Source organism: Hyaena hyaena, unplaced genomic scaffold, assembly GCF_003009895.1.
Source record: "Hyaena hyaena isolate Hyena2069 unplaced genomic scaffold, ASM300989v1 scaffold_22, whole genome shotgun sequence".
Classification (NCBI taxonomy): Eukaryota; Metazoa; Chordata; class Mammalia; order Carnivora; family Hyaenidae; genus Hyaena; species Hyaena hyaena.
This window is the reverse complement of record NW_024080654.1, coordinates 4930431-4950619: the sequence shown is the minus strand read 5'-3', so window position 1 is coordinate 4950619 and position 20189 is coordinate 4930431. Positions and strand designations below refer to the sequence as shown.

General features: G+C 49.3%; 1 protein-coding gene across 2 annotated transcripts in view; it reads left to right on the top strand.

Annotated features, from left to right (window-relative positions):
• The first annotated feature begins 2783 nt into the window (after positions 1–2783).
• Positions 2784–20189, top strand: part of ANKRD10 (ankyrin repeat domain 10) — a 33246-nt gene continuing 15840 nt past the window's right edge. For both annotated transcript variants that reach the window (XM_039226676.1, XM_039226675.1), the window contains exons 1-3: positions 2784–3126; positions 5807–5959; positions 10650–10741. In XM_039226676.1, the coding sequence (XP_039082607.1) occupies positions 2917–3126; positions 5807–5959; positions 10650–10741 (455 nt within the window). In that variant the 5' untranslated portion in view covers positions 2784–2916. The remainder of the gene's footprint in view (positions 3127–5806; positions 5960–10649; positions 10742–20189) is intronic.

The following is a 20189-nucleotide window of genomic DNA, read 5'->3' as shown; positions in this document are numbered from 1 at the left end:
GGAAAATCACTCAGACAAAACACCAGGGCCAGCTAACCGTCAGGTTCTGACTAAATTGACCCAGCAGGATCCTTGATGGACACAGGCTGCGTTGAGCCAACATCACTTGGGGGTGGATGGAGGCTGAAGAAACTGATTAGACATCAAAGACGATCTGATATGGGGGCTGGGAACTCTAGCTCAACCAACTTAGCAGGAGTCTTGCTAAAACTGGACAATGCAGAGACAAACACGCAAATCCCAACCTTTAAGCCTAGTCAAGATTTGGGGGAGACTGAGTAGTTTGGTCAAGAAGAAAGGTTGTGTCAAATAAATCAAAGGACATGAGTGATGAATCTGGTTTTCCCCCCCTTTCCCTCAGAGCTCTTTAGAAACAAGAATCCCAAAGAAAATCCATAAATGGTAATAATTATGAGTTGGGCAAAACTTGGGACCAACCAACCAGAACACTGGCATTTGGGAGCACTCATTAGGCACACTTGATAACTCTTACATCCACAATTATCATATCATGCAGGCTATCTTAAGGACCTATCATTGTATCTAGGTTGATGATCTATTTCAGTTACTTAAATATGTATATAAAAGGACATAAATAAATATGTACATAGTCCTAGTCACTCTGAAAACCAGAAAGTAATCTTAATTGAGGAAGGATGGCATTCTAAGTATGGTGCCACTATAACCTACTTTATTTTCCTAGGCCTTAAGGCTCTTTACGCAAAATAAGTTCCAAGGTTAAAAAAATCTAACTGGATTGGAAACTAGGTCTGGCGATTATTCTCAGCTCTGCCCCAGGCACACCGTTTGTCCTTGTGCGAGTTCTCAGCTTATCTGCGTCTCAGTTCTGTCCGCTGCAGCGGGCACTGTGAAGAGGCATAAGTTAATCCCTCCCTCTTGTTATTACAGATGACAAGGCATCTTGCAAAATGGGGTGCTGCTTTCCCAGGAAGGATGGAAGTCAGTATGGTGTACAGCTTACAGAGATAATGAGATTAAAACCAGCCTGGTGTATGCAAAAAAAAAAAAAAAAGGTTGAATTCTGTCCACTCCAGAATTCAAGCTGGCACTGAGTTTGCAGGATGGTTCTACCTTTCTGGTCCAAACAAAGGTACTGCTGCGACTACTGAAATATTCTTCCTTGCCTCATCTAATAGATTATAAATTCCTGGAGAGGAAGCAGAACCTGTCTCATTCGTGTTTCCCACGCATTACTAATTGCTCCTTGAAATACTGCTGCTTTTTCTCACTTACTGCATCTGGGGCACCTCCCAAAGTGTTCCATTCACATTGTAATCAACGTGTTTGTTTTAGGAATAGAGGAATGTGTTGTGCGTTTATACCATACATTAACAATTTCCCTTTGTTAGGCATGAGGTGCCTAATTTCTTGTCTTATTAACTAATGCTGCCAGGTGTATCTAATGTACCATTATTTCCTCAGACATCTGGTTACCTACTTTAAGTTGAATTACTGTGATTCAGAATTCCATCACTTAAAAAAAGGAAAAGAAGGGGCGCCCGGGTGGCTTAGTCGGTGAAGCGTCCGACTTTCGCTCAGGTCATGATCTCGCGGTTCGTGGGTTCGAGCCCCGCATCGGGCTCTGTGCTGACTGCCAGCTCAGAGCCTGGAGCCTGTTTCAGAGTCTGTGACTCCCTCTCTCTCTGACCCTCCCCTGCTCACGCTGTCTCTCTCTCTCTCTCTCCTAGAAATAAAAATATTAAAAAAAAAAAAAAGGAAAAGAAAAGCAATATATATAAGGGAAAAGAATATATAATGAAACTATATGGTTAAAGTACTGTAAGGAACTACTCATAAACGTTGAGAGTAGTTATTCCTCGACAGTGAAATTATTGATTTCCACCTATTACTCATAATCAGAGAAAAAAAAATCTGTTAAGAAAACTGTGATTCTCACTGACAGAGGATTTCCCAGGGTTTTGCTGGCGGCTCTCGGAGCTCGCCCGACAGGCAGGCGCCTGGAGAGGACGGAGCCAGAGCCCGGTGTGACCGCGGGACCTGGGGTCTGGGCGGGGCACGCGGCCGAGAGCCGACCCCGCCCGTCCGGGTGGGGACCCGCCTGGACCCAGCTCCCCGCTGCGGGCCCCCCAGGTTTCCCGCGCTCCCCGCTCCCGGGCTCCGGGCTTCCTGCTGCCGGCTCCCGCCACTCGGGCACCCCGCCTCGGGCTCTCGGACTCCCCGCTTCGGGTTCCCAGGCTCCCCGTTCCCGGATCCCGAGTCCCCTCTCTCAGTTCCCAGTTCGGGGTCCCCACTCCCAGCCCCCTGCTCCCGGGTCCCGCCAGCCTCCGGCTCCCAGCCTCAGCCACATTCCAGCCACGGTAGGCCCCGCCCCCTGACTCGGCACCACCTCCCAGGCCCCGCCCCCTGCTGCCCCGCCTCCCGCTCCCGCTCCAGGCGTCTGCTGCATCCGGGGCCCCGCTAGGCCCCGCCCCCTCTTCCCGGCCTCATCGCCGACTCCCCAGGCTCCGCCCCAGGCCCGGCCCGCGTCTCGGTACAGGCTTCCGCAGTCACCCCGACCCAGATAGGCCCCGCCCCCTGCTCCAGGCCTCTTCGCCGGCTCCCAGGCCCCGCCCTCGCCTAGGCCCCGCCCCCTGCCCCCCGGCCCGCCTGTTGTTCCACCGGGTCAGCCCAGGCCCTGCCAGGCCCCACCCCCTGGCACTGCAGGCCCCACCTTCAGACCCGGCGTCGGCGGGCGCCGGCCTCAGACCTGCCTGCGGCAGGCCCCGCCCCCGCCCCGCCCCCTGTACGCGCTCGGCTCCGCTCGGCTCGGCAGCCGGCGGGACGCGGCGGCGGCGGCGGCGGCACCCTCGCTCCTTTGTGCTCAGGCGACGGGCTCTCGGGTCCCCGCCCGCGCGTCCTCTCGGCCAGCTAGCCCGCGCTCTCCGGTGACGGACCATGTCGACGGCAGGAGCGGGCGCAGGCGTGGAGGCGGGCTTCTCCAGCGAGGAGCTGCTGTCGCTCCGCTTCCCGCTGCACCGCGCCTGCCGCGACGGGGACCTGGCCGCGCTCTGCTCGCTGCTGCAGCAGACGCCGCGCGCCCACCTGGCCGCCGAAGACTCCTTCTACGGCTGGACGCCCGTGCACTGGGCCGCGCACTTCGGCAAGGTGGGCGCGGGCGCTTTAAGGCGCCATTTTCCGCAGCTTTCCAGCGGTGGGCCGGGGAGGGTGGGGGCTGAGGCGCTGGCGTGGGGGGGGCGCGGGGCGGAAGCGGGGTCGGCGGCGCCGGCGCCCCAAGGGGTCCCGGGCGCGTGTGCGCCGGCGCGGTCGGCCGGGGCCCCGAGAGGGGCGCGGGGCGTGCCGGGAGCGCGAGGCGGAAGCGGGCCCCGCGGCGCCGGCGCCCCGAGGGGCCCCGCGCGCAAGTGCGCCGGCGCAAGTTTCAAACGGCACCGGCTCGCGGGGGCGCCGCGCCTGGCGGAGGCGGTTGGCGGCTGCGGCGGGCTGGGCCGCTCGGCTGCCGGCGCTGTGGGGGCGTTCGGCCGCGGGGCGCGAGCTGCCGGGACCCGGGGCTGGCGTGGGGCTGCACCCGGGCTGCCGGGAGCCCTCCCGGGGGGCGTCCTCTGCGCCCCCTTCTGCGTCGCTTCGTAATTACTTGTTCGGGGAGAGTCGGCGGCCGAGGCCCGCGCTGCGCCTCAGCGCGTGAGTGGTAGACAGTCAGGTACCAGAACTCGGGGACGAGTGAAGCGCTCTCCCTGGGAAACGAGGAGGCGGGGCCGGAGCGGAGACGGGGTTTCGGGGAGATGCGTGCAGTGGCGTGAAGTGAGTTATTTCCCTCCAGGGACGTGTTTTTATCACCAGCTGACGAGGCTGCCGTCCCTGCTGCTCCGTTCGCAGTCCAGGTGTGTCTCCCGGGGCAGCGCTTGTGATTCACTAAACGCGAGCGTCAGAGTGGTTTTGGGGGAAATGAGGGGGGTTAGGACCCCAGCCCCGGGCCGGAAGGGCGCGCCCGCGGGGGCCCTTCGCCCGCAGCCCTGGGGGTCCGCTTCGGAGACTGTCCCCGGCCCGGTGCGCCTGCGTCTGCTTTACGTTTCCACATGGGTGACTCGAGCACTGGTCCTCCAAGACTTTAGTCCCTCAGCGTTTTGGGGGGAGGCGACCCCGTAACAGGCAGGGACAGCGGTTTCTGAATAGGTTCCCCTGACACAGTATTGCATGAGAATCTGGTACATTCCATACGGTGTTTAAAACCGCCTTAGAGACGTTCATTCAGGGTATTTACCAACCCAGGCGCCTCAGGTTCCTCTAGGGATCACAAGGGCCCGAACGTGCTTAACATGGTAAATTTTGTGGTTTGGATGTTTTGTGAGCGGGGAGAAGGAAAACCCGCTGGATTCACTTTTTGAAAGTCTGCACCTCGGTGGAAGATCCAGAGTCAGGCCCCAACCTTAGCTGGAGGCAGTTACTTACTTCAGCGTGAGAAAGCAGCTGGCGCAGGAATGGGGCCGGGGTCAGGGCTCCGGGCCCCAGTCTGTGCCGCGGAGCCTCCGCAGCCCTCAGGCCCGCACCCCCGGGTTGGCGATCCGCGCGTCAGGAGCCATTCCCGACTCCAGGCTGCTGATCCTAGAAATGTGCCAGTTGTGCACGTTACCTGACCTTCGGTGAGACCTTTTTTTCCCCAAGAACTACACGTTAATTAAAGTCCCCAAGCTGTCGTGTGGAACAGTATCTTTCCAGAGCTCTAAACCCAGCTTTCCAAAGTGAACCCGTAGCTGACAGATGTATGTCTAGGGAGCTCTTATTGATGTTACAAGAGTCACAGTTTTTGACACGCCAGCTGATTTTCATCCTTGTTTCCACTGGTTTTTGGATTGGACACCTGATCATCTCGCAGCCACTGTTGGCACTGTCGCTCTTCCCTGGGTCCGTCAGTAAAGCCGGCGTGCAGAAGCACACCAGCGGTGTGTCTCTGTGGGCCGTCACTCCCAGGTTCCTGGAAGACGGAGAGATCGTGTTTTAAATCTGGGTGCTCCCCAGCATGAGGGCTCATCTCCCACACTCGGTGATTGCAGCGACCTGACCTTAAGTCACTGAAAGATGATGATAAGAGCCGTGGGGTGAGGTCGGGTGTGGCCACCTTCTCTGAGGTCTGTCTCCCAAAATACAGCTGTTGGCAGGAGAGCTCTTCCATGAACTCTGTCCTGTGCCTGGAGAGGGGAAAGGGGGCCGGCCGGGGCCTGAGGACACACTGTGGGCAGGGGCTCGGTGTGAGTCTGGGCCACAGGCTTCCTGGGGCCGACCGCCTCGCAGTAGGCGTGTGTTGCATGTTTGTTGAGTGTGATGGGCTAGGATGCTGTCGGCTCCTGGCCGTGGAGTGTGGTCTCCTAGTCCCTCGGCAGGCCCTGTTTTCCCCCAGGTGGGGGTGGAGTGGGGGGTCTGAATGCTGCCTCTCACTCTGCACATCTTGTCCCCAAGACTGTCATCTGGAGGATGGGCCTCTCACCCAAGCTTTCCCCAGAAGTGTCGTGTAAAGGTGTGCAGATTGCAGAGATTGGTCTTTGTTTAAGTTTGTGTGGCATCAACTTTTTGCTTTTACTCCTACGTACTGACCTTTTTTTTTTTTTTTACCAAGACAAGGAAAAATAATTCTGTTAAATGTTTTTTTAAAATTGTTTTAAATTTTAAATTTAAAGGAATTAATTTGTGTTGTTCCCTTAAACAGGAAAAAAAATTTGGTAACAAAAAAATGCCTCTTATCTGCATCGTAGAATTGAAATTGAGCTTGTGATGTTTAATAGTATATGTGTCATATACTTACACATGTGTCACCCCCCTCCTGCCATTTTCAAAGTTGGAGTGCCTGATCCAGTTGGTGAGAGCTGGGGCCACCCTGGATGTGTCCACAACACGCTACGCACAGACCCCAGCCCACATTGCCGCTTTCGGGGGACACCCTCACTGCCTCATCTGGTTGATCCAAGCCGGAGCCAGCATTAACCAACCGGTAAGGGAGTGCCGATGATTAACTTGGTTTTTATTTTCTTTTTCTAGTTGTAATTACATGGTGTTGAGTTTTAAATTGAGGCCTTAATTAGAGTTTGATATCTTAACCTTTGGGCTACCTGGGATTTCTGTTTATTGAGTTACTTGTGGATAATAGGCCCTTCGCAGAGCAGGGCTTTCTGTTTATAGAGTGCTTTTCATCTGCTCGGGGCCTGAGATCCACAGTGATCTGAGGTGAGTTGCCCCCGGTTACAGCTGGTGACTGAACGAGTCTGGCCTGGAGCCCAGGTTGCCTGGCTCCCTGCTCACAGCTGCCTTTGCTTCATGTGCACAGATCCTTGTGAAATGTGCCCATGCTGGCCAAAGAGTGGCTGTTAAACCCTGTGCGTGGTTAAGTTCTCATGAGCACGCCGACTGGCGTAAGTCAGTGCTGCTTCAGGGATGAGTGGGGGGTGGTGATCGCAGCCAAGTAGCAGGTGCTGTGTGGCCACCCGGACAGCAGGCGCAGGGACTGTGTTGAAGTGTGCAAGCACGAGTGTGCCTGTGATTCATGGTGTGTTCTCACTACTCCTTTCACTTCCTTGAAAAAACCTCAAGGAGGGTCGCCTCAGTCAGTTAAGCGTCCGACTTCGGCTCAGGTCATGATCTCACGGTTCATGGGTTCAAGCCCCGTGTCGGACTCTGTGCTAACAGCTCAGAGCCTGGAGCCTGCTTCGGATTCTGTGTCTCTGTCTCTCTCTGACCCTCCCCTGCTCACGCGGTCTCTCTCTCTCTCTCACACAAATAAAAGGTTATAAATAAATAAAACCTTCAAGGAGAGAGTTTCACTTACTGGGGACTCTTGTGTGAGCAGGTGTAGATGACTCAGGCTAGTCTGACCAGAGTGGTCCCCAGGGGGAGACCCTGCCCTGAGGGTCAGCTCATCTAAGGGGCTTATGCCTCGGTCTCTGTAGAGACGCCTTTATGCCTTTGTACTTTATTCCTTATCCTGGGTTTATAGGCATTTTCTGCTAACCATCATCCAGAGCCTACTGTGTGCAGAACCATTTTTATTTTCTCTCCACAATTCATCCATCTCTTGATGGTAAGCAGCCGTAACAGCTTGTGAGCCCCTCTCTTCCCAGGAACTCGGCTGCACACCCACAGGGCTGCGATTGAGGAAAGGCGTTTGCAGCGGTGCTGCAGAGCAGGGATGGGTGGGCAGGTGACCCTGCATGTTGTGCTCTCACCACGTATTGCAGAGGCACGGCTGTCAGCCCCGCACCGTTTACGGCACCAGGCGTTGCCTGTCTCCACCTGCCCCTCCCGGTGCTGCCTTCTCTCCTCCCTGACATCCTCGTAGAACCACGGGGGTGGCTGTCGCCCCCACTCTCTGGCCTGTGGCAGCTCCCTCTTGTGTGGCTCAGTCTCTTTGTGGATAGAACGAGGACCAGGCACGAATGGCAGTGATGAATAATGAACGTTGATGTGGAATTTTAGTATAAAACATTGGGTTAATTTTCATCCAGTTGTTATGTAGCATCTAATTTACAGAGATCTAAAGAAAATCTAAACAAATTGTCGGGCGCTGCCTTTCAGATCTTTTTAAATCTAGAAGGCCGCTCTCGTGTAACGTGTTAGGGCAGCGCGTCCTTTCCCTGGATGTCAGGGCTGCTCTTGATAGTCCTGTGCGCACACCCTCTGGGTCCTGCTCCCGGGACAAGAGGCCCCAGACCTCACTCCCTGCCGCTCCCCCCAAAGTCCACGCCCTCCAAGGTGGTCCCCTGGGGCCACCAGCGCCCTGCCCGTGTTCCTGGAAGGGGTCAGCTGTGGTCTCACGTGGTGCGCATGTGTTCGGCTGCGGGCTGAGTCTCAGATGCTGTCTTGCTCTGTGGCTTAGTGGCTGGCCTGCTGGGACAGGCCCCTGGTGACCTCTGAAGTCACACAGCCCTTTGGTTAGCCGCCCCCGGCAAGTGTCAACTCACCCTGAGGTAGGCACTTTCTCGTCTCCCACACAGACTGTCAGAAAACCAGATCCAGGGTTCTCTAAGTTTTGTTTGTGCGTGTAGTGGTTTTGACCCTCTCCTTGCATTTCTTCCTACTCCTGTTTTATTAGTTTTGACCCATCTTGTTTTTTTTTTAATTTTTTAATGTTTGTTTATTTTTGAGAGGGAGAGACAGCATAAGCAGGGGAGGAGCAGAGAGAGGGAGACACAGAATATGAAGCAGGCTCCAGGCTCTGACACAGAGCCCGATGTGGGGCTCGAACCCACAAAGGAAGATCAGGGCCTGAGCCAGAGTGAGACACCCAGCCGACTGAGCCACCCAGGTGTCCCCGTTTTGACCCATCTTCCAACTTGTGCCCATCTTGTGGCATATTAGTTCCTAACTGCTCTAAGTTCGTTTTCCTTGGGTTTCACTGAGACTTTCTTTGCTGTCTGTGAACTTGGCACACGGGGCTACCGAACTCAGGTGTCCTGTCTGGAGGCTCAGAGTCGTGTGTTTACCCAGAGACGGCGTGCGGCTAGTTTTCAGGGGATTTAATTCTTGGTTGCTCTGTGCCGACTCCCCACAGGCGTCACATTTTGTACCGTTTACAGGCTGTCTCTCTTAATTCCTTTCTAGAACTTTGGTGGAATGTGATGCCCCTTTTAGTTTCTTGTAACTGGATAGAACTAGACTTTTCTTTCTTTAAAATGCAAGGTGACTCGTCTGACTTCACACTCTTGGCACCTCTCCCCCTTCCCTCTCTTACTCAGTTTGCCCGCAGTAGTTCCGGAATAGACGACACCATGTTTGATATTTTTGGAATGTGACTGGCCTGAGCCTGAGCCATGAGTAACCGTAAAATGGCTCTCAGTCCTCGTCTCCAGCTGCCCTTCCCCGTGGTGTCCGCTCCTCCCTCCCCGCCGCCCCGGCTGTCCTCACAGGGACAGGGACACAGACGGTTGCTCCGTCCCGTCGCTGTGCTGCCATCTTCTTGAAGTAATAGAGCAAACCTTCGCTTTGTCTCTTGCTCCAGAGAGAGCTGGGAAACCCTTTTCTGGTTTTTGGGGGGAGGGGGTCCGAGGTGGAATGACCCCTGACATCTCCGCTCCACTCTTCCTGGCCGTACCTCTGTCGTTTCTAGTTGTCCTTACCGCGTATCTCCTGTCTCCGCTTCCCACCTTTCTGGGAGGATTGGCGGGGGGTTGCTTTACTAAACCTCTCCATTCACTAGATGGTTCCTTGTGTAGCCACATGGAATTCTGTGTTTCTTTCTTCAAAAACGGGCTTGTTTTGGGGCACCTGGGTGGCTTAGTTGGTTAAGCGTCTGGCTTTCGCTTAGGTCATGATCTCGCGGTTCGTGGGTTTGGGCCCCGCGACGGGCTCTGTGCTGACTGCCAGCTCAGAGCCTGGAGCCTGTTTCAGAGTCTGTATCTCCCTCTCTCTCTGACCCTCCCCTGCTCACGCTGTCTCTCTCTCTCTCTCTCTCTCCTAGAAATAAAAAAAAAAAATGGGGGGGCTTGTTTTGTTTAGAACTTTATACCGCCTTTGAGCTTTTTTTAAGTAACGTGCACACTTTTTCTCTCCACTGCATGCCAGTCTTTAATAGCACATCTTTCCGAGAAACAAGCCACCACCTTGCACCCTGGAGCATCCCCTGTGAGCCTATGTACAAGCCGGTGTGTGAGCCCGCAAACCTGTGTGAAAGCCGGTGTGTACTGGAGAAAGCACCCCCCCCTCCCCGCCCCGAGCTGTGTCTCGCTGGTGAATGAGCTGTTCTTCGAGCACTGCGCCGGGTGCACGATGCCCCCCTCCCCCCCCCGTTACGTGTGGTTGTCTGCTGCCAAGTTCAACTTACAGGGATGGTGAAGTGTGAGGGCTCAGTCAGCATTTCCCCGGCAGGAAGTCCTACATGGGTTTTTCTAACAGAAACAACTTCCTCCTCTGACTGCTGTATCTTTCTCTACCTCCTCCTACCCAAGAGCCTATGAATGAAATTGTGTTTCAGATTTCTTCCCATTCATAGAGTGAACTGTGAACTAACTCCTCCTCTTCAGAGTCCTGTTCCAGAATCTGCTCACTCTCTCTGCCGTCTCCAGCAGGAATCTCGCTGTTGACAGAGCCTTTCTCACAGTCCTTGGACCAAGTTGCCCATCACACACATCCTGAGCATGGATGTTGAAGCTGGCTGTGTGTGGCCCTATGTTCTCTCTGTCTCCTCATTCCTGACCGTTTAGCCTCTGCCGTCATGGTATAAATTCAGGTTCAAGGCAGAAGATGCAAGGGAGCCCCTGGTGATGCTGCAGCCCAGGCCAGCTCTTTGGCAGATGTGGATGGTCGTAGGTGGACCGGACCAGACGCTTGACGTTATGTGCTGTGTTCTTGGCTTTGGCTTTGTTCTTTACTCTTTTCTCTTTAGCCAGTCATAGGATAGTTGTTTGGGGTTTTACATATGACACATTTGTGCCCAGCTGTAGCATAAAATGATTTCTAAATTTCGCCCTGCGCGTACGTGCCATCCTGCTGAGTTGGGGATCAAAGCGAACGTGCCCCTTCGCTGGTGTACTTGTATTGCCCTCCTGCACCTCTAGCCATGTCTTTGTGTTCTGCCCCTCCTGTGACTCGCCATGTTTCTGGGTTTCAGAGGTGAATGGGGCACGTATTTTATTCCAAACGCCAGAGTCTTGTAGGAGTTGATATTTCACGTGTGCTCTTTCTTGTTTCAGGACTGTGAGGGCGAGACCCCCATTCACAAGGCGGCCCGCTCTGGGAGCCTGGACTGCGTCAGCGCCCTGGTGGCTAACGGGGCTCACGTCGAGTAAGTGCCTCCACGCATTCCTCCCCCGAAGACGTAGGCAGGGCGCCGTGCCTGCAGACGGCACGGCTGAGGGCAAGCAGCAGGCCTCAAGTTCATATTTGTATTAGCAACGGAGCTGTGCTTTGTAGACCAGCTGGCCGTAGTGAGCGAGGTTTCTGTGCGGGTTGGCTGCTAGCAGAGGGAGCCTGATCACAGCCACAGGACTGTTGCCATGACAGTGCGCCGGGGTGGGGCCGGCAGTTAGCTCATTGAATTTGGAACCTGGCATTGTTGGCTTGGCCACCAACTAGTTGTGTCACCGTGGGCAAGTCTTTAGACTTCTCGTTGCCAGTGTTCCCTTCAGCACGGGGGCCTCGGAAATGCGTTAGAGCATCTGTCCCGGCCTCTCTGCTCCCCAAATTCTTACAGATGGTTTGCTTTTCTGAATTGTGATTTTCTTATCTTTTAGCAGATGTGAGATGTTTTCAAGCCTATTTTGACCTTCAATGATTCCTAACTTCTTATAAAATGAAACCGTATACATTAAAGACTTGAGACTCGCTCTGAGCTCCTCACACTGGTGACATGATTGCAATCCTGTTTTAGCCCAGTTTATAGCAGCTAGTTTATTTACGGTTTGATAGAAGAGTGTTAATATTTGAATGTATTAATTTGAAGATGTGATCTTACATGGAAAAATCATTAGCTAGTCATGGCAGTGGGCATTTATTTTAGGTATTAAATTCATTTGTATTAACTTTCTCTTAAAGATTTATATTGTAAACGTTTTTCTTCTGCAGTTCACAGCATTAACACAATGGATGCGGTTTTCACCCTTAAATGTTCAGTGTAAGCTATAGAGCCGTAATAACCAAAATAACTATAATATCAGCTTTTTTGTTTTACCCCTGAGTGTCTAGAATATTTCGTAAGAATTAATTACAAACCACTTTATTCTAATTGGAAATGTGAAAATTTAGACTTTGGGAGAAATAAACCCACAAAACTAACTTATTTTAACCCTTTGGTTTCCACCTGATCGTTTTGACTCTGTGTTATAATACATTTATTGAAACTAGATCCTGGACAGCAAAACCATGTAGATTAATGTGAGGCCTATAATCCCAGGCCTGTCCTTAGGCTCCTAATGTTGGAGCTTCTGTTTCATTAAGTATTATATTGTTAAGCTGAGTCATTAGTTTGGGCTTGGATCTTTTACTTACGTGGAAATTTAGTTTGATAAATATGCCCTGTGTTAACTGTTACATTGCAGGGAACCTCGTGACTTCATATATAATTATGACTTAAGGTGATGTAGAAACAGTTGATAATACGAATATATATTCTACAGTTTGAGATGATTCTCAGTGGATTGCTTCAAAGTGAAGTTACATTCACAGTTTTCTTAGCTGTGTTTAGATTAAATACTCAAATCTCTAATAACAAGCTTTGATTATGAAATACAGAGTCATAAATTATTAAATTACTTGTCGTTTATTGAAATAATGAATAATTAGAAGTTGACCTCTTTAACGACTCATTTTTCTAAACTATAGTCTAATGGAGCCTGAACATTTTACTACTAAAATGTTAGTTTTCATCGTTTCAGTGAATAGCTTAATCCTTTCAGCCAATAAATACTTATCACTATATCCTTTTTTTTAATAGGTGTCTTTTTAAAATGAGAACCTTTTATTTACAATCTGTCCTTGGTTACAGGACCCTCGAATGTCTCTTTTCCACCAAGTGTGACTGAGCACAGCCTCGAGTGCCAGTCTGTTTTTCCTTCTCAGTATAAGAGCCTCTCCCTCGAGACCCTGCGTTATGGTGATCTCCCTTGCCTGAACCTTCACATGGTTTTTAGAAGAAATATTTAGCCTGAGCCACCTAGCCAAAAGCGATTCTTTAAATTCTGAGTCTTTGGCCTGGAGACAGAGAACACAAGTAATCATTATTGCTACTGTGTATGTGGTTATTTAGTTTAACATCTGGATAAATTGCCAGTTTCGCTAGTAAGCTAATTTGTAAATTGCTTTTTGATATCTGTTCTGCACATTAAACTATAAAGTTTAACACTTTTAGCCTACCAACAAATAATAGTTTGTGTCCCCCAAATTATGGTACTTAGATCTATTTTACTTGTTTCCTATAATGCTCCTCATATGGTAAAGAGTAGTTGTGGCAAATAAAATGCCATTTGTTTGTTTTTTTAAAACAATCAAGGGGGACAGTATTAATTTACTTATCTAAAGTTACTTATGTTTTTTGAGTTCAGAACGGGCCAGATTCTTAATTCTTCATATTACATGCTACGGTAGATATTTAGGAGATGATATAAACTTTTCCTTTTCCTGCGAATAGATTAAAAGCTGTGTCATGTCAGTATTTTGTCACACTTGGTGGTAATTATTAATTTTGTTATTAATTCCTACTTTTTTTTTTTTTTTTTTTNTTTTGTTATTAATTTTTTTTTTTTTTTTTTTTTTTTTTATGTATCAGCTGCATAAAGTGGCCAAAGTCTTAAGTTGCTGCTTTTTTGGTCATTGGGTAGATAATGGTGAGGGCAAGCGCACCACGCATCTGTGGCTAGAATGGTTTGTTCTGTAACTTACTTGTCAATATAGGCCGCCTCTGTAAGATAACGCATGTCGGCTGCTGTGCACCGTGTGTTACATTTTCTAGCACCACACGTGAGTATGTTGATGGAGTTTTTTTTTTTCCTTCTCTTATTTTACATCTTGAGTTTTGGTGCCAAGTTTTCTTTTTCTTGTGAGGTTTTGTTATCTGTCTTATATGATGGTCATTATTATTTGCCACTGTTTACATCCAGAAAGAAAAATACGTAGGAGTAAGTGGCAGTTCTGTGAGCACACTACATGTGTGTAGACTTTAAATTACCAGCATCTCTGCAGACGTCAGGTGTGTCCGTATATCACTTAGCCCGTCCCCGGCCTTGCTTACCTGACAGTTGACTTTGTCCTTGCAGGCCGAATCTGAATCCTGCCCACACAGAGGGCATGTGGACAGTCACTGCCCCATTTTCTATTTGACGCTCAAATAAGTGACAGAGTAAGATTAAGTCTTCATGTGATCTTGGAGGGAGACTTGAAAACTTGCCGACTGACTGCGGATAATTAAGGATACCTTTTTACTGCTGACATCGTAAATTGACATTTCAAGCCTTGGATTATATTTAGTTTCATTCAGTATTTTGACACCAGTGTTTTCTTTAGAGGTAAAGTAGAAAGCATTTCTGTATCAACCAGCTGCCGAAATAGCTTTTTTTATGCCTCTGGTAGACCTGAAGGGGCTCCGCGGGACCTTGCGTGCAGCTAGACCTGCTTGGGTCTCTGGCATGTGTGCTGGCCCTTCTCATGCCCCGGCTCACGGGCACTAGTGTCTGCTTTGGTCACGGCAGAGCCTCAGGTTTCCGATGGGCGAGCGTTTCCGGGGAAGCTGCCGATTCCATGGTGACCAGACCTTCTAATGGGCTACGTATATTTTAACTCAGTTGTTTTGCTCCCCAGAGGAACTTGACTGTGGTCATCAGATAACTGGAGCAGCATCACAGCCTTATGTCAGCAAGTTCAGTGACTCACTCACTCTAACTAAACCTTTCTTGCCTAAGGTAGAAAACAGGCACAGTCGGCTGTAGTAACAAAAGTCTACAATGTGGTCTTAATAGATTTTTTTCTAATGCTGCAAAAACTATATAGGTACTGCTGAACTTCCAGGTACCCTTAACTGAAATTCAGTCGGTTTAGTTTGGCCTGTAAGTGGCGGTCGTACCTGTGGCCCAGCCCGTGTCCTTCCCGTGGAGCCCCGTCTGGGAGCAGACTTCCCCTGAGGGCGCGTACATGTGATGAGCGGATTGGATGTTCCTGCTTCAAGTTTGTTGCCACTCTTGCCCAGAATTACTTTATTAGTCATTCATTCATGTTTGAAATTTGTGGTTTCATTTGTTCACTTATTTGCTCTTAAGAATAACAGTCTAACCATGAAGTTTATCGGAATTGCAACTCTGAATTACAAAACTTGTGATTTTGGGTACTCTGCGTTCCGGTCCTGTTCCCCGCCTATTCTCGCCTCCCTCCCTCGTTGTCCCTGCAGCAAACTGGTCTGATCTTGCTGTCTGCCGGCTCTCCCTTTTTGTTGAGGCGCTGTAGACACGGTGGAGGAAACCCTTCCCGAGATGGCTCTGAAGTTCTCTGCGCCTGCCCGACGGGAGCAGAGGTGCAGTGACCGTATTTGTAGACTCGTCGACAGACTTAGTTTAGAATTTTGATTAATTTCATAATGCCTTGAATAGCATCTAGATCCTGATGATTGTGTAATCGCTGCTTTTATAAATAGTGCTTTCAAATAACCAATGATTTCTGTAGCCAAAGATCTTTTTCTTTGCTAAATTATAGTGGGAGCATGTTAACTATTTTATCAGACTCTTTGAATGATGCTCTCATACCTTAATGTATGGAAACATAATTGGGATTCCATTGCAGTATAAAACTGTCCTCAGTGATGTTGTCCTTGAAATGAAAACTTGGCACCAAATTTATTCAGGTAATACTTTAAAAAAGTTTCTTCCTGTTGTTGCCTGAAGACTATATTTGAGAAAGTCTTCATAATTTAAGAGTTTGGATACCAAAGGGTTAAAAATACACATGATTTTCTTTTACTGAGGAAATTTTAGATGTTTGCTAATGTTATCTGTACAAATGGACATTTAGTGATGCTTTTTTTTTTTTTTTTAACGATTCCATGTATTTGCTTATTTCCATCTAGGAATAGTTACTAATGTATTTGAGATACAGCATACCAAATTTTAAAGTAACCAGAATCGTGAGTTAATGGTTTTTAGTCCATACTGTTAAACTTTTGTCGAACTATTGGCGTATTTAAGTCGGCTCCACGCTGCATATTTCTCGCTAGCGGTAACGCAGGAGGCAGTGCCGGGGAGCGGCAGGCCTTGGTCAGTCAAGGTGGTCACACACCAGTGGCTTACGCTCAGTACGTGTGCTTCCGCACCTCATGTATGTATTTGTATTTTTAATCCAAATGTTGCCTGCGAATATTTTTAAGTTTCCTGTGTTATGAACCATTGCCCGTTTTAAATCACAAAGAAGGTTCTGAATCTGTAAAAACTACGCGTGTCAATGTTTTCCAGCTACGTAATTCGAATTGACTTGATTTTTCAAGTAACCCTAGAAAGGGGGAGCACTCCATGTAGAAACCACTGAAACTGCCACAGGTGCCTCTCCGAAAACCTTACGGTTGTGGCAGTGAGCGCTCAGTGTGGCCTCCTCTCTCCACACGAGGCATATGTTGAGGTATTTGTTGCGGTGATTGGTTTTCATGCTAATCTAGGAACTCAGACATAGACTCTGTAGATTTGCATGCTCTGCTTACCCTAATTTATGATACCTACCTTTTATTTGTAACTAACAATAGTTAAGTTGAGATCAGAATTTTAACAGAAATATTATTTATATAAAAATTGTTATTTTTTATTGTCACATGGCATTAACAAAAAGAAAACATCCCGAAGGTGATGTGACAGCTCAGATTCTAAAAATTCTATTTCAGTGATTTCCTGATCCGTGGTTTTTCAAATTAAAGCGAAAACTGTTGTTGCTAGAACGGCTTCTCGTACGCTCCGGTGGTGTGACACTGTAAGTGGAAAATTGATGGAGGACCAGCTGGTGCAGGGCGGGGTTTGTTGCCCAGTGCTTGGGAGGCATCCTTCAGTACAGTAAGTGCTGCTGTTCCTTCAGAACTTGCCCGCAGGAAGCACATTCTCCAGGCATTTTAAGTTCAATAAAGTTTAAAAAAATAGCGCTTTATTTTGCCAGTTATTCAGCAGAAGGAATAATTCACAGCGAAGATTATTTGATGTCTCCCATTTACGTATTCGATTTTGAAAGAGTACCAGGACCCCCCACCGCCGGGAGGAAATGGTGGCTTGCTCAAAGATCCCTTTTCACGGCCTCGCTGAGCGTCACCAGGAACTGGAATCCACAGGTGCAGGCGCTGCTGGCCTGGCTGCCGTAAGACATGGGAGCCGACTGGCCTCCCCAGCCTAAAAGTCCGGTCCTTTGAAATCGATGTTGAAAGTTCAGCACACTAGACCCAGTTTGCACATCGAGTTGATTGATGTCTAGTTTTTAAAATCTCTGCCCATTTCCGGAGATGTTTCAGCTGGACATCAGAGGGTGAGCGGAGAGCTTTTAGAATGACGTCACAGTGTGTCCACAGAGGTTCTGTCTTCAGAAATAGAAGTGAGTTTTAGGTCACACATAGTCTGTATTCACCCAAGTGCCTCGACGTCAAGACGCTAAATTCAAGTATGTGTTGTTTCAAGAAGAGGCTAACAGTAATGGGTGCTTCAGTACCACCCCAGTGCTCATGCAGGGTGCCGTTGTTGAGAGTGTGTTTAAGTCATTTCTTCTGCATACTGTAATACTCTCCCTTTGGCCTCGTGTGTAGACGGCTGTTCAGATTAACATTTGTGCCAGCACTTCACTTGAGCTTATGGGGGTCAGTGGTGTGCGTGGCTGTGCCCCCTGCAGCCTGAGCGCCTATGGACTGGAGGGGAAGGCTTGGCTCACATTCAGTGCTGCACCAGGAGGTGGAAACGGCCAATGTGCGGTCCCGGTCTGTGCGTGGCTCGCACTGACAGTCAGGAGCATAGCGGAGAGCGCTTACGTTTAATACGTACATAAACTTGCAACATGGCTGTTTAAAGGCTTGGTAAATTGATGGGACCTTTTAACCAGGATTCCTGTTTTGACTCTTGAGACAGCAAACTTGAACAAGTAGGGAAAAAAATCTTGTATGAGGAAAGGATTTCAAGCCCTGAGCCTCTTTTGTTAAAAGTTCAGGTTTTGAGGGGCGCCTGGGTGGCTCAGTCGGTTAAGTGTCCGACTTCGGCTCAGGTCATGATCTCACGGTTCGTGGGTTCGAGCCCCGCATCAGGCTCTGTGCTGACAGCCAGTTCAGAGCCTGGAGCCTGTTTCAGATTCTGTGTCTCCCTCCCTCTCTGACCTTCTCCTACTCACACTGTCTCTCTCTCTCTCTCTCAGAAATAAATAAAACATTAAAAAAATTTAAAAAGTTCAGGTTTTGAAAACTCTTCCATTTAGTGATCTTTTACTTTAATCTTTGACGGAAACCCTTGTGAGTTTCAGCCTCTGTAGGACGTGTGAAAGTTCCGTCTGCTTATTAAGCTATAAAATCGTGGCTCAAGGAATTCAGACTTACAAAGACAGTTTTCGCCTCCTCCTGACAAGCGTGTTGGCTGATCGTGAGACACTAGACTTGGAACAGAGCATCAGAGATCATTTTCCCACCTGCTCTTGGGCTTCCACGCGCTCTTAAAGGTTCCCTTTGACATTTTGTGGTTTAATCGACTTGGAAACTTTTTAAAAAAATTTTTTCATTTGTCTGAATAGTACATAAAATTATTGGAAAAACGATTTAGAGGAAACCACAGGCAGATATGGTTTCTAAAAATTGCTGGTTAAATGTTATTCAGCACACCTTGTGTGCTGCTAGTTTTTATATGGCCCATAAGCTAAGAATGATTTTTACATTTTTAAGCGGTTGAACAAAAATCAGGAGAAGACCCATTATTCTGCAACACGTTAAAATTATGAGATTCTGATCGTAACGTCCATCAGTGAAAACTCCCTAGAACATAGCCGTGCTCTATTGTTTACATATTGTCCGAGGCTGCGTTCTGGCCTGAGTAGTTGTGAGCAAGGGAGTGGCCTTAGAGCCTGCTGAACAGCACGGCGCCTGCCCAGGATCAGGAAGCCCGTGTCCCTTCCCAGCCAGTTGGTGCGGTGTAAATGCTGCCGTGGAGCAGCCATGCTTTTCAGTGTAGCCAGAGCAGAACTGAGGACTTGAGCATTTGGCAGAGTAGAGAATGAGAGGGTGAAGGCGGGAGAATGGGGGACCCTGTTGGGTGCCAGGCTTGGGTCTTAACGGGTCCTTTTGCCTGAAAGGAATAGAAGTGCTGTTAAATAAACTATGCGTTGTGTACATTCAGTTTTTGGTGACAGAAGAAGGAGTATACAGTTGGCCCTTGAACTTTTCATGTCTCTTCATACGTGGATTTGTTTTTGATAAATACGGTATGTAGTGTACATGTATTTTCCTTACGATTTCCTGAATAACAGTTTCTTTTTTCTGGCTTTATGGTAAGAATACGGTGCACAATACACATCACATATAAAATATGTGTTCATCGGGGTACCTGGGTGGCTCAGCAGTTAAGCGTCTGACTCCGCTCAGAGTCATGATCTCACAGTTCGTGGGTTCGAGCCCCACGTCGGGCTCTGTGCTGACAGCTCGGAGCCTGGAGCCTGCTTCACGTTCTGTGTCTCCCTCTCTCTCTGCCCCTCCCCTGCTCATGCTGTGTCTCTGTCTCTCTCAGAAATAAACAAAACATTTTTTAAAAGTTTAAAAAAATATGCGTTCATCACCTCTTCATGTTTTCAGTAAGGCTTCTGGACAGCAGTAGGTTATCAGTAGTTATACATTTTGGGGGAGTCAGAGTTATTGGTGGGTTTTTGACTGCACAGGGGGGTGGTGCCCCACCCCCTCATTGTCCAAGGGTCTGCTGTAGTTGAAATCTTCTGTAGCTCACTGGAAAACAAGAAAAGATGGTGAATGTCCCCATTTCTGGCGATAGTATAGGGATCGTGCCCAAATTGTTCTCTCCCAGTCGTTCTTCCACAGCCACAGACAGATTCTGTCCCTGTGTCTTCTAGCAAGTCTCCTCTCCCTTTCCCATCGCTCCAGCCCCTGGTCCCACCGAGGTGTGTGCGGGACCAGCATCAGTCCCCACCTGTGGCTATCGGTCCTTCCCTGCTTGGTCCGCACGAGGGGAGCTCGTGGCATGAGTTGGCTGCGGTGCTTTTGAGTTTTGAAGGCAATCCCTCCTACTGTCCGGAAACGCAGTGCACGGGTGTTCCACTGTGTTTGGATGGGGGGGTGGGAGGGGACCGTGCCTTCCTGCCTCGGGCCTCCACGTGCCCCCCCCACCCCACCCCCGCTCTCAGGCACCTGAAGCCCCTTAGTCTCCTCCCTGGATGTCGGTGCTGATTTTTTGCTTATTTTTCTTGAAGGTTCTCTTTCCTCGGGAAAGCAGTAAACTTGCTATTCCAACCCTAGTCCAGTCTAGTGTTCCGTTTCTGAGTGGAAAGCAAAGGCATTGAGTGTGTTTTGGAAATTCTTCTCTTCAGTGACGGGGAACGTTAGCGTCTCCTTAAGCATCTCTGCTTTCCTCCATGAAAGTTAGGCAAAGCCGTTCAGAAACGAGCGTGCTGTTCTTCAGTCTTCCCTGCTGACTTCACTTGTACTGATTTCAGGCAGCTTCTCATTTCTGTACGTGATTTTGGAGAGCAAGTTATATTTCTTTACAGGAGCGATCATTTTATAAACTGGGGTATGTTATAGGTCTTCGTTC